Consider the following 13786-nt stretch of genomic DNA (forward strand, 5'->3'; position numbering starts at 1 on the left):
CATGCCTTGCAAATAATTTAGGATTAAGTCATAGAAGGATTTGAACATCAAAGGGAGCACTTTAAATTGTTTCACAAAGCAATTTGGCAATCCACTGTAAATTGTTTCAGTACAGAAATGATACCGCACCTCTAAGAGGTACCACTTACTACCAATGCTATTCTACTGTAGGCCATTCACAATTTTGAAACATATTTAAGGGATAGTTGTGGTATATTCCAGTAATTTATTCTTCAAGTAATCAGCCATACTATTAAAACTAGGCAGGATAGGTATCCTTTATTGGCCAAACTTGATTCAAGTCCTCACCTGCCATAGACAAAGGGTTGTATAGAACCTGTGTAAGATTTTCATTTAATATTTGCAGTATAACCACATACATTATACACAAGTATAATATTTAACAATTGATCTAATTTTTTCCAAAGATTATAATTGTTTTGTTATGCAAGTTGCTAAAATATAATTTGAAAATATGCACCATACATATCCATATCCTGAAATAAAATATAACGGTAATACATTATACTATAACAAAACAAAAAATCATCCATTAAAAACATAAGGGTAATAATTAACAGTGGGGAAAGACAGTAGAAAATATTGTTTTAAAAAAGATGCCGGAAACACATTAGCATTGGTACATCATTCTATAGATCTATCATTTTATTTATACACCTGATAGATTTTTGTTGCAATGATCTTGAATTTAACATAATTGTCATAGTTCCGATAGATGAAACTCTTCAAAAGAACTTCGAGGCATTGTTTACCTTAAAGAATCTTTTATTCGAGAAACAAAGTATCGGCACTACATAGTTGAAACCAGAAACTAAATTCCCCTCCTCTGGATGCAAAGTAACCAAGTGCAATTCCCTCCTCCAATAAACAATCATAAATCACATTCCCCAATTAGCGGGCTTTCTCCCCAGCTCTCTAGCCCGCCAAAACACTAACAGCTCTGGGCCCAATGTCCTTGGGTTCCCACGATTAAGTTATTATTGTTATGACTAGCTGGACTCTCATCCCTATTCCCCCTCCCAATAATTGTAGTAGGTATACATACATGCATGCTAGGAGGGATCATTCCTATTTTTCCCACAATCCTACATTACTGCCTTATATAGCTGAATAGTTTAGTTTGACAAGACTGCATTCTCTGCACTTATTAATGCAGTCAGGCTACAATTGTCTAAAATCATTTGGATTGAAAAACAAATCTCCTTGATGCATTTATAGTATGTATGATTTGTATGATGCCCATATGCTTATTACTGTTAGAAATCCAGTGACAGAATAATATATGCTAGGGGTGAAAGAACACCATAGAATTTTATAAGTTAACAACTAACCCAGTTCCACATATTTTTTGTATATAATACCTATACTTTGTTATCTCGTGCAACTTTCCAAGAAAATACTTATAAAGAGTAATTTATAAGGTGCAGGGCAGCTTCCCAGAATCTACTAGATTGCATCTTTAGTCCAAAAAGTAGTCTTTTCAAAGCCAAAGCTTCCGTGTTATCTATATTTAATATTTATATTATTTAAAGATTAACACATTTGCATAACTCAAAAATGACTACAGAAACATTTGAAAGTATTAATCTTGAAACATACAACCACTGGAAAAGTGTTTCAAAGTGTTTTAATTACAAATGGATGCTTCTGCCCAAGTTTCAATAATCTATAACACGGAATGACATCCACAATAGAAGCTATTTTGTTTTTATATGCCATTTCACAAAGGCATTCTACTATAAACATTTGAATGCTTGTGTTAAATGCAGAATGACACCAAAATAGTATAATGGAGGAAAGCAAAGTATTTCAATGAGATGAGTACATCCTATGATGTAGACAGCCTAATGTACTTTTCTTCTCGGCCTTGCATTTCCACTCCCCATTTTTCTTCTCTGTACCATCATTCACAAATAATGAGGTTCAAAAGCTAATTTAGCTACGGAACTATAAATAAGCTTTATAAAAGTGCATATTCTCCTAAACTAAAATATAATTAACACATACTGCTGCAACACCAAAGGAACTGGGATAGTACCATTCTACTCCTTTAACATCTAAATGGTTTCAGGCACAACTGTTTGTGACTCTCAGTATGAATCATTAAAGGACCTTTAAAGTTGTCTTTGTCAGGCACATAAAAGAAGGCACATTTTGGGTCACTCCAAAAATACAGAGCAAACACCCTTGGGAGCGGTGGCAAGCCACCGCTCTTTTCCACCTCTGAAGACTGATCAAATGTCTTCTTTTACTGAAAATCATACTTTGTTTTTATTGTTAGCTAACTTCTTTTTGCTTTGTGGAAAGGTGAAATACAAATTGAAATAACATAATGTTGACCAAATGAATTGTAATAAGACAAAGCACATTCAGAACATAAAAGTTACAACAATTTGAGATTAATCTGCTGTTACAGCAAATAAACAATGTACATTATGTTGTATAATACAACATTGTTATTTAGAAAACCTGGAAGCACTCCCCTTATTCAAGCAAATATGCAATACTTAAACAGGAAAGTTTTGCTCGTTTCCATTCTCCTTCCAAGATCAGTCTGGTTTTACAGAACTATGGATACCTGTGTAAAAGAGTGAGATTGAAATCTGCAAAAAATAGATAGAATTCAAATCAGTCCAAACTAGCATTTATTATGCTTGAATATCAACAACAAAAACGATATCAGAGAAATTAAACAAAAAATAGTACCTTACATTCAGATCAGCTTCATCTCATGTCTGTGACTGTGAAGCAGGTGGAATCATTGCCTGTGAAATTTCAAATATGTCCACAATATTCTATGTGAAAATAAAAAATTAATGTCTTTAATTCATAGTATTATAGATAAAAATGTGCATTAATAAACATATCTACCTTTTCAATCAGCATTAGTTAAAATATTAAGCTGTTAAATGTGAAGTTATGTATATTACACATTAACAGAACTTCTGACTAGCATTTATTTTTATCATACTTTTACAATGTAAATTCTGGTAAAGTGCTGCAATTTTTTTTTAAGATGGGAGACTGTACAAAATTCATGAATGAAATACATTACTACTTTAACCAACAGTCAGTCCATCTTATTGTGATACACAAGTTGAATAATATAGATGCGCTAATCCTAGTTGCAGCATTTTAGGCACAGAAACGCAATTCAGAGATATTTAAAATAACTTCAGGAAATAAAATATTTAATTATACCTTCCACTCTTGATAGCTCATTGATATGACTGCTTGCTTTCGTGCGTGAGTATCCTCATAATTTTCTACTCCTTCTGGACGTAAAGGTTCTAATAAAATATTGTATTTTGGGGACACACAGTTATATTTAAAAAACAAAAATACCATTTCACTAAAACAATATAAATTCAAGTATATATCAAATTAAAAGACATAAAGACATTTATTTAAAACAATTCCTAGTATTAAATATTCCAACATTACCTATTACAGGAAGCTTATCTTGATCCAGTTTTATTCTTGCAAGTCCATCCTAGAAAAAAAAAAGTTCAATTTACTTCTAAGATAGCAAACCTTTCAAAAACAAGTTATGAAATCTGAAATACGTTTACCGAGCTGAATTCAAGTGATAAGAATGGTAAACAAATTTAGCTACCTATTATTTGTTTGGTTTTGATTAAGTGGATTGTATGATTACAGCCATTTATAGTATATGAAATAAACCATGATTGTTATGATTTAGTACAAAAAGCAATCCCAGTCATTCAGGAATTAATTTTCCAGTTTTAATCTTTTAAACAGTAGATAGATATAAGACTTAAAACCAACTTATTTCCATTATGAAAAAACAATCAGATTTTTTTTAAAAAAACAAAGCATGATCCATATTTCAAGTGCCTAAATATATTAAATTCTTTATAATTCTCAAGCTTGTTTCAAAATAAATTTATTACAACTGTCAAAAGGACAAAAATCTAGTATATAAAAGGGGGAGGGGGTTAGTAAATTATAAACACACATCAAACTTTGTATTACATAAGTGATGAAATAAGAATTAGTCAATAGCAGCCCTTCAACATGGATGGTTCAGATCCTGTGCTTATATTTGTGACACAATACATTTTGCTTATAATTAAGAGAGCAAATTGTTTCTCCTTACCCTTATTAAGAATGAGACATGAAACATGTTTTCCACAGTTCGTGCAAAAGAATTTGGGTCTGTCACAAACTCAAGGAAAGATATTGGTGTATCAGCTATAATGTAAAAATAACATAGTTTTGATACTGATAAGTTCATTTAGCTATTCAGTCTATTTCTAGTTTACTTTCTATGTTCAATATCATTTAGCTATCATTCATATATGAATGGAAAAAATCCTAAGCCCATATTTAATATTTTTACTATTCAATTTTTTTTTATTTAAAGACATTTAATTATGGTTGGCAGCAGAATGAGAAATGTAAACTAAATTTTCTTAACAAATCTTATATACTGTCTGAATGATTCTTCCTAGAGCGAAGTATTATCATAACATCAGATTGAGAAATATGTGCATATGGAATCAAATTAATATAAGTGAGCATTTCCAGTATATCACCTTAAAAATTAAGCTAACTGCAGAAAAAATACAACTAAATATTTGAAGCACACAATCTCTTTATAACTTCAACTGATCTTTTCTGCTCAAATATTTGTGTTCTTACATAGCATTCTCAATATCATACTTTTTCTGTCCTAGCCCCCATAACAATACTTAAAACAGAGGCAACTGTGAGAATGCTGAAATCCATTAACTTACGCTCTTCTGCATAATAGGCTTGTAAGAATCCCAAAATCCTTTCTACTTCTTTTTCAGTAGCTTCTTGATGAGATTCTTCCATTTTCTTTAACTAAAAAAGGAATTAATTTAACAAGCTATTATTAATATAGCTATATTTTATGACAATATTATAGCAGTCTTCCTGTTCTATTATAATATTCTGATTTTCTTTTAAAAATATTGTGGTTTTCCTTAAAGCATATTTTATTGTGGTGCCTCATAACCAGCAATACTTTTATCAATGTAAACTTGATTTCTGGGATAAATGAAATGTATTTTTTAAAAAATAGGAGAACGTGCAAAAATAGTACTGAGCTGAAATAAATCTACTGGTATGAAAAACAAGCTTTTAAAATTGAGTTTAAAGTTTTATGAACCATTTACAAATTACAAAAATCAGCTGATTCAATAAATATTTTTCCATGTATTTATATTAGAAGATTATTAAGCCAGAACCAAACATCTGCATAAAAATCATTGTTCACCATGCTTTGTTATGACAAAAAAATCTATTTATGTTTCCTCTTCTGTTACTGTGCTATGAATTTCAGTTGAAAGTTTCTCATCCCCAAAGTAATATTAGGCTTTATCACAGGTAACTCACTTGTGCAGGCATTACTCTGTTTCCATCTGAAGTTGCCTTCTTTCGTTGCCTTTCAACGCGTGGCCTTTCAACAGGAGGATCAGGAGTAAATGTGCCCAACCTAAGCCAATGAAAACATTGTAAATTCCTTATGTAACATTCCAAATAATCTGAAAACACAACACTGTAATTCTATTTTGCAAACATGGCTAACAAACTAGAAGGATATAGCAACATAAGCCTCAAAAAACAACAACCTGGTGTTTGAACTGCTGAGAGATTAGAATTTCTTTCAGCTTCATGCCTTCAGACCTAATAATGTTTTAATTTTAGAGTCATGTCAGACTAATGCATATGAATGCAAAATCCTAGTCTGGTTGTTCTCAACTATACACATTTCTTATTTCAAATTTTAAAACACTATTACCTAAGAGCAACAAAAGGAAACATTTATAGAAGACCTCTAAAGCACTGTTGGTAAGAAGAATTTGTTCCAATTACAGAATAAATTAGGGTCAACAGCATTTTTTATTCAGAAACCTCCTTGCCCCAAACCCATTTGAGGTATGTCACATGGAATATAGGGATGATAACTTAATAAAAGGTCTTTAGTTTATTTTGCTCACTTCAACAACTCCTCAGAAAGTGCAAGTGCAAGTGCTGCTATCAAAGCTCAAAGACAGCAGTAGAGAAACACATCTCAAATTATATTGTGCAAGCTGCTTTAATTGTGCTATTCAAGTCCCAATCTACAATAAATCTGTAGCACAATTCCTGTGAAAGATATCACACCAGACTGAATGGAAGGGTACCACAAATAAACTCACATGAAATGGAAAACTGGTGCCCTCCTAAAGTATTTTTTTGCTTCTTCACCAAGTTTATGCCAAGCATTATGAGGTAAGAATCCACTAGCAACCTGTTCTTCTTCACTATCACTTTCTTCTGTTTCCAAACGATTTAGACCCATAAGTGATAACTGTAGGAGAAATATATTATGGTATCAATTTGTGTTTTTATACAAAATGCATAACAATATTAAATTAGAATTCAAGAAGAAATATGTTAAGGTACACAACATCATGCTTACGGAGTTACACTCATGTCTAAATCTATACTGAATGATACTAATTGCATATTAAATAATTCAAAATAAAGTATATTGCAACTTTGATCTGAAATTACAACATCTTAATCAATTTATCTTGTTTTTTTTTAAACAGGAAATTCAGTTTAAAATATATGGCATATGTTATCCCTTTGCACAAATCATTCCTCACTCACCACCTTCTCCAAAAATGCAGAACTATTTACATAACTTAAATTGAGGAGGCAGCCAATTTTCTCTTTGTAGTGATACAAAGAACTATTTGAATTGTCTTAGCTAGTATAACAGTGGTTCTCAACCTTCCTAATGCCGCGACCCTTTAATACAGTTCCTCATGATGTGGTGACCCCCAAACCATAAAATTATTTTCGTTGCTACTTCATAACTGTAATTTTGCTGCTGTTGTTAATAGTAATGTAAATATCTGATATGCAGGGTGTATTTTCATTGTTACAAATTGAACATAAAGCATAATGATTAATCACAAAAACAATATAGCAATGCTCGCTGGAGAAGCTTACTCTTCCTTGCTCAAAAATGTTGGGAGGGAGGGAAGGGGAAGGAAAGAAGATTGAAGGGGAAAGGAAGGAGATGGAGAAGGAAGGAGATTGAAGGGGAAAGGGAAGGAAGGAAGGAAGGAAGGAAGGAAGGAAGGAAGGAAGGAAGGAAGGAAGGAAGGAAGGAAGGAAGGAAGGAAGGAAGGAAGGAAGGAGAAAGATTGAAGTGGAAAGAATGGAGATGGAAGGAAGATTGAAGGGGAAAGGAAGGAGATGGAGAAGGAAGGAGATGGAGAAGGAAGGAGATTGAAGGGGAAAGGAAGGAAGGAGAGAGAGAGATTGAAGGGGAAGAGATGGAGATGGAGATGGAAGGAAGGAAGATTGAAGGGGAAAGGAAGGGGATGGAGAAGGAAGGAGATTGAGGGGGAAAAGAAGGAAGGAAGGAAGGAAGGAAGGAAGGAAGGAAGGAAGGAAGGAAGGAAGGAAGGAAGGAAGGAAGGAAGGAAGGAAGGAAGGAAGGAGAGATTGAAGGGGAAAGGAAGGAGATGGATGGATGGATGGATTGATCTTTGGAGAGTCATGTTTTTCCAGATGGTGATGAACTGCAACTCCCAGCATTCCCCACTCTTCCACAGTGCTTTTTAGGGCTGCTGAGGATGGCAGTCCAGTAAGGTCTGGAGACACACACAGATGGTGACGGGGGCGGGCCAGGTGGCACCGGGGAGGCTCCGGGACGGCACGGAGAGCAGCTGGGGTGGAGGGCGGCTGGGCAACCAGGAGGCGTGGGGACCGGCTCGGCACCACAGCTCAGCTCAGCTCAGCCAGCAGCAGCAGCAGCAGTGCATTGCCCGAGCAGGGTTGGAAGAGAGGGGGTGGTGGTGGCAAGTCCTGAAAGCAGCGTCCACATGTTTAGGGTGCAAACACCTTGGACGGTTTGGCTCCCCCACCCCTTTATTTACTGATCTGCCACAAGCTCATGCAAACAAGCCCCGAGGAGTTCTGAACGGGTGGTCATTTAAAAAAAAAAAGCTTTCAGCAACGAGGCAGAAAGGGGAACTCGCTCACGGCTCTTTTTTTTCCCTTTCTCGGTAACTGGGAAGGCAGCGGCCAGAGACGCCCTTATCAGACCTGGTTCCCTTCTGGTCGACCCCCAACCACCCACCCGCCCCCTTCACCTCCCGCTACAGATCGACGCTACCCCTCGGGAGTATTTCGCAAGGTTTTTTTTTTTTACCTTGGCCCTGCGCTTCTCCTAGACAGAAGCCAGGCAAGAGGACCTGAAAGATGCCGAGGAGGAGGTTCATAGCCGTGGCGACGCGCAGTAGCTGCTCTGCAATGGGTAGCGCAGCCCCGCCATGCTGCTGAGGCGGCTGCTTTCCTGTCTGCCCAAGCTGACTGGCGGAGCTAGCCTTGAGCAGAAATTCTCACTAGAGTCTTGGTTCCTAAGACCATCGGAAATATGTTTTCCGATGGTCTTAGGCGACCTCTGTGAAAGCGTCGTTCGACCCCCAAAAGGGTCGCGACCAACAGGTTGAGAATCGCTGTACTATGTGATTCCAGACAAGATAAGCAGACAAATATGTTTTTTCAAAACCCAGGTCTGTGATGCCAACTAAAAAAAATGAAAGTCTAAAGAAACCTGAGCAGTAATTTTTAATTTTCTTTGGCTCATGACTGGTGATGGAACAAAAATGAATTATTAACTGTGACACATGGCTTACGATTCTAACTACCCAGCACAGCAAAATAATTCTGCAGGATCAAAAAAGCATATCTAGATCACTACATTTTTGATATAGAATACTTTAATTTTCAATAATGCAAGAATCCACTAATTTGAAATTAATGAGAAAACCAGGGAAGAGGTTATAGAGCGTGATAGCCCAAGAGTTACAGCCTACATTTAAAATAAGCAAAGGGGTTCTAACTCCTACTAAAAAATATTATTAATGCAACAGCAAGCTAATAGTCTGGTTCTCATGAACTCCAGGACCTCAAGTGCACGGCATACTTTTTTTGGCTTCAGTCTCTAAAACTTGTATTTCAGCTTATATGAGTGAAAGATTTAAGTATACTTCTAAATACTGATAGTAGCTTTGCTAAAAATATATTTTGTTTCCCATTTAAACAATGAATACATGATGAGTTACTATCATGAAATGTTGATGGGATCATTATACAGTATATATAATCAAGTTCTATTTAATAAAACAGAAAAGTCTTATATTACTATACAGCTTCAAGTTCTATTTAATAAAACAGAAAAGCCTTATATTACTATACAGCTCATCATTGCAAACTTACTAAATCTTCAGCAAATGCAGATGGATCAAATACTGTCATATCTGAGTGTAACTGGCTTGCTTTTTCTTTTCCTAGATTTGATGCCAAAACTAGGAACTGGGCATCCAAAGCGGCCTCCCTTGCAAAGGACACTGTTTTGAAAGAAGAAAAATATTTTGCTAGATTCAAAGGGAATTGAACACAATAACGTAATTTTCATTAATATCCAACTTCTGATGGATGCCTGTTGTTTAGGTTAACTAAATAAGATTAAGTTAACAATTCAATGTAATGGGCTAGAAGAAAAGGTGCATTTTTGTGAGAGAAATATGTTGTCTATGCAGGGTGGATAATAATTGATGACTTTTTAAAAAAAATAAAAAATGGATGTTTTAAATCAAATTTATTTTAATAAAATGCTTGTGGAGTAAAAATCTATCTAAATATAGTTTTCTATTTAAGATACATTAATAATTTAGTTTATTCAGCATGAAATAGAGCTTAGTTATGTAGCATGAGGCTATATATTCTGCAATATTTACACTTTGGTAAACTCATTCAATGAATCCAAGCTTTGCAACCTGAGATAACATGCACTGCATTGATGCATTACATAATTTCACAGTAACCATGAGATAAATCGTAAAACAAAGTTCAGGAATATTCTTTTATCCCATTGTTTTTCAAATCTATGTACACTACAAACTGTATGATTGTTTGAAGAAAAAAGTTCAGTCAGACAGTCCAACTTCTTGCGAGATCTTTTTTTTTTCCCCGAGAAGTTGGAAGGTCTGATCGAAGTTTTTTTTAGTCCCACAAACTCCGTTTCCCTGCAGCAGGAGAAAAACGCGCCACAGCTGAAAAGCAGGTTAGTGAAGAAATGCTTCCGGGAAGAAAGAGGAGCTGGATGGTGGTACGCCAAACTCTACAGCAGCGCCAGGAAGAGAAGCGGCAGGAAACAAGGCTGCCATTTCCAGAACAAAGAATGGCGATGCGGGGCAATGCAGGGCGGCAAGCAACTGCTCTTCTTTGCTCTGCGTCACTGCACAAAGCCACTCCCCTCCCCGTTCTCTCCAGTGGTGGCGAGGGAGGGCTGGCGGAGGGAGGCGGCAGGGGACGCTTGCGCTGCCCCATCTTGGCGCAAGCCGTAGGAGAGTTGGTGGAGTAGGAGGCAGCAGCTGCCACCAGGCAGGTGAGCTATGATGAGAAGCATGAAGAAAGCCTCTTCAGCGGCGAACAGCAGCAGCAGAGCCTTTCACCATCACTCCTTCCGGCTCCAAAATGGTGGAGGGGGACTGGGCCTATCCCACCCATCCTCCATAGCATGGTAGTCTGGCTCAGAAGGGGAGTGAAAGTGAAAGTCACCGATCAAGAAAGTGAAAGTCACCGATCAAGAAATGCTCTGGCTGGGGGGGGTTGAAGTAAGCGGGTGCGGGGCAACTCCACCCTCCACCTGTTTTGCCTTGTGGCAGCAGCGGTGCAACATGCACTCTCCTGCCCCATTGCTACAATGAGATGGGATGGAGTGGGCAGGGTCCTAATTAGGGCTTATTTTTGGGATAGGGCTTAGAGTAGGCCCATTCCCAAAAATCAGAATAAGTCTTATTTTGGGGGTAGGTCTAATTTTTGGGTTAACACGGTATGTGTGATTAATCTATTAACCTAAAATCGGTTGTGATATCTGTTTTACTAACCAGACAGCTTGTTATTCTAAATAGGAAACCTTCATTTTGTTTGCAAATAATAATATTATAGATTGTAACTACCAGCAAGAATGAGTCTTTACATTTAAAGAGCACCTATCATTTCAGATCCATCATGGCAGCGCCTGTTAGTGGGCATCCACTCACCTGCTGCCTGCCATGTCCCTCACCTTGTTGTGTCACTGCCACATTACCAGCTGTCCCATTAAAGTGAATGGGACTGTTGTGAATCAACAGCAGGTCAGAGGATGAGCCGCTGCAGGACAGAGATGATAGTTGCTCTTTAAAAATTATGATTTAAATCAAGTTGATTTAAATCAAGCCTTTTTACTGGTGATTTAAATCATGATTTAATGGCAATGGCAATGTGGCATTGACTCATTACCAAGATTTGTTTAAAAAATCTCAGATAAGATTAGAATAAGGCCTTAGATTCACAAACACCAAGCTCTATATTTTTTGAAAATGTCCTAAACTTCAGAAATTCAATTTTTAAACCTTTCAAGCTAACAAAGTGAATCAATGGAGAGCAGTGTCAAGAATTACAAATTACATTTCACAATTAAGTTTATAATATTCTATCAGCAACACAGTGTAATCTACTGGCTAAAAACAGTAGCATGCAGGTATACTAGAAACTGCCATTTTTCTCCAAATGAAATAAATGTTAAGGGATAGAGCTACAGAGCCTCAACAGCCTCTGAAAAATTGCAGATTTGTGTCTCTGACACTATCTCCAAACATTAATGAGGCTAGCTACTTCTCAGTACTGGACTTTAAGAAGAAATAAAATTAAATTCCCTAACCCTCACATATTTTGGAAAGTAATAAAAATCCTTCCTTGAAGCTTAAGCTTTGAGGTTTACAAATTAAGGGTTGTCTCCAAAGTGCACTACAGTGTCATTACAAAAAGGACCAAACAAAGCCCACTATCAATCAGAACTATATAGCCATTTGTAACTGAAAAGGCAACAAAGATTATTTCTTTATTGATATTACCTGGTAACATTTTTTCATTTATATCACTTAGCATATTGCTTGCTTATCCTATGGGTGACTACTATGTTCATTATTACATTATTGTCTTGTAAAAGCAAGCTTTGGGTTTTTCTTAATACTTAAAACAATAAGAATTATTCTTAGTGCTGAGTTTCATACTTCATCACTTTATATTCATATTATATCACTTGATGTAATATATACTGCCCACCGAACATGAAGTATTAATAAAAATGACACTGATGCCTATCAATCAAAAAAGAAAATAGCAGTATTTTTTTTATTTGAAGCGATTTCTAGAAAGAAATCAAGCACTGAAGAAATGGTAAGTATTTGGGGCAATTCTCATCTTACCTCCAGTAAATAGTTTATCAGCATCTTCTAGAGCTTCTGTCAATTTATCATTATTGGTGCTTAGCATGAGCTCATGGTTCTCTAGGAAAACAGGGGAAAAAACATATTTAATCACTGAGATACCTAACCAAAAAGGCCACCTCATTAAAACCAGTATATGCACCAATCTGCAAGGCAGAGTTCCACTTCTTGAAGCACAACATGCCCAAAGATTCCAATTACGATTTAGATTTTAAAAACATTTTACATTTTTTTTAATAAAAAAAGATTGTCACACACACACACACACACACACACACACCCCACTGAGGTATTTAGACTTCATTCATTAGAAGAATGAAGGTTTGGGGGGGGGAGGGAAATCTCAGAAAGGTGGGAGCTTTCAAACTCCACCACCTCCAGGTCACAGCAAAGTGGGAATGAAAAAGATGCATGACTGGAATGCACCCCATCCATCATCTCCACAGACAAGAAAAAGGATCCCAAAACAGGAGAAGAGCACATATTTATGTACTGCACCGCTGTCTCGCACGATCTTAAGGCACATTCAGTCTAACACTGATGATGTTACCTAGTTTGGGCAAAGAAACATCTGCAAGAAAACAACCAAGCTCAGAGGGCACCAAGGAACCCTCGATCCTAAGACTTAGTCAGGAGTTTCCCTCTTTATCCCCCCCTCCCATCATCCCCGCCATGTAGACAGAGTTAAGCGGCAGCGACCGATGCGAGGCCACCAAGCAAGTTTCCTGGATCAATGGAGGCCTCATCCCGGATTAATTTGCGCCATTTCTCTCCTGTTCGGTGGGGAGGAACCTTACGCTGAACGGTAGAAATTAGTTCTCGGTACTGTTGGCGGATCAAGCGCCGCGTCGTCATTTCGTCAGATTCCTCCCCGGAAGTTTTCTCCTCGGAATGGCTCCGGCCGGACATTTCGGGCGCAATCACCGGCTCTGGAGCCGACCGACACTGCATAGAATCTCAGCGAGGGCCCGAGACGAGTCAGCCCTCCCGATTCCGACCCGGCCTCCGGCCTAACACTCTCTCGCGGGCCAGCTGTTCCTTCTCGCGCATTGAACGCCGGGAAGAGGAGGTGCGAAGTTGGACATAGAGATAAATAATGAAGAGAGAACGCTCAATGCCAAGAGGAAAGTCGCTCTTGTCACAATAGAGTTTAGAAGGTAGCAGAGTCATTCAGCCGTCTTCGTTTGATAACGAAGTGGCGAACAGCCCTCGAAAATTTCGGTTGTAAATCTTGCTTTGGTGATAGGTATAAACGTTAGGAGAGCTCTAAAATAACAAAAAAGGTGGCTCTGTAGCTGTAAAGTTGGGTAGGCTGACATATCTAAAGCTATGGATCTGATCCACGGAAGCTTTCTGAAAATGTTGACGGCAAGTCAGAAGTTTCAAGCCAGAACGCCACGGTTGCAATTTCCGAGGTTTGATAGTGGTGCGTCTTT

The 13786-nt window shown here is 37.2% G+C and overlaps 1 protein-coding gene across 4 annotated transcripts; it reads right to left on the reverse strand.

The window, feature by feature from the left end:
- Window positions 1-1632: 1632 nt before the first annotated feature.
- Window positions 1633-13430, reverse strand: NSMCE4A (NSE4 homolog A, SMC5-SMC6 complex component). 4 transcript variants are annotated; one of them, XM_039336008.1, is made up of 11 exons: window positions 13148-13430; window positions 12330-12410; window positions 9295-9425; window positions 6213-6364; window positions 5407-5506; window positions 4782-4872; window positions 4142-4236; window positions 3466-3514; window positions 3223-3311; window positions 2733-2786; window positions 1633-2624 (listed from the first exon to the last, which is right to left on the reverse strand). In XM_039336008.1, exons 1-10 carry the CDS (start codon window positions 13299-13301, stop codon window positions 2751-2753), a joined length of 978 nt encoding a protein of 325 aa, XP_039191942.1. In that variant the 5' UTR covers window positions 13302-13430; the 3' UTR covers window positions 1633-2624; window positions 2733-2750. The 4 variants fall into 4 exon arrangements, with proteins under 4 accessions (XP_039191942.1, XP_039191850.1, XP_039191772.1 ...); XM_039335916.1 differs by having other exon boundaries at window positions 2728-2786; XM_039335838.1 differs by having other exon boundaries at window positions 2733-2816; window positions 13148-13428.
- Window positions 13431-13786: the final 356 nt, after the last annotated feature.

The sequence above is a fragment of the Crotalus tigris genome, unplaced genomic scaffold, assembly GCF_016545835.1.
Source record: "Crotalus tigris isolate CLP2741 ecotype Arizona unplaced genomic scaffold, ASM1654583v1 scf7180000017536.10889498, whole genome shotgun sequence".
NCBI lineage: Eukaryota > Metazoa > Chordata > Lepidosauria > Squamata > Viperidae > Crotalus > Crotalus tigris.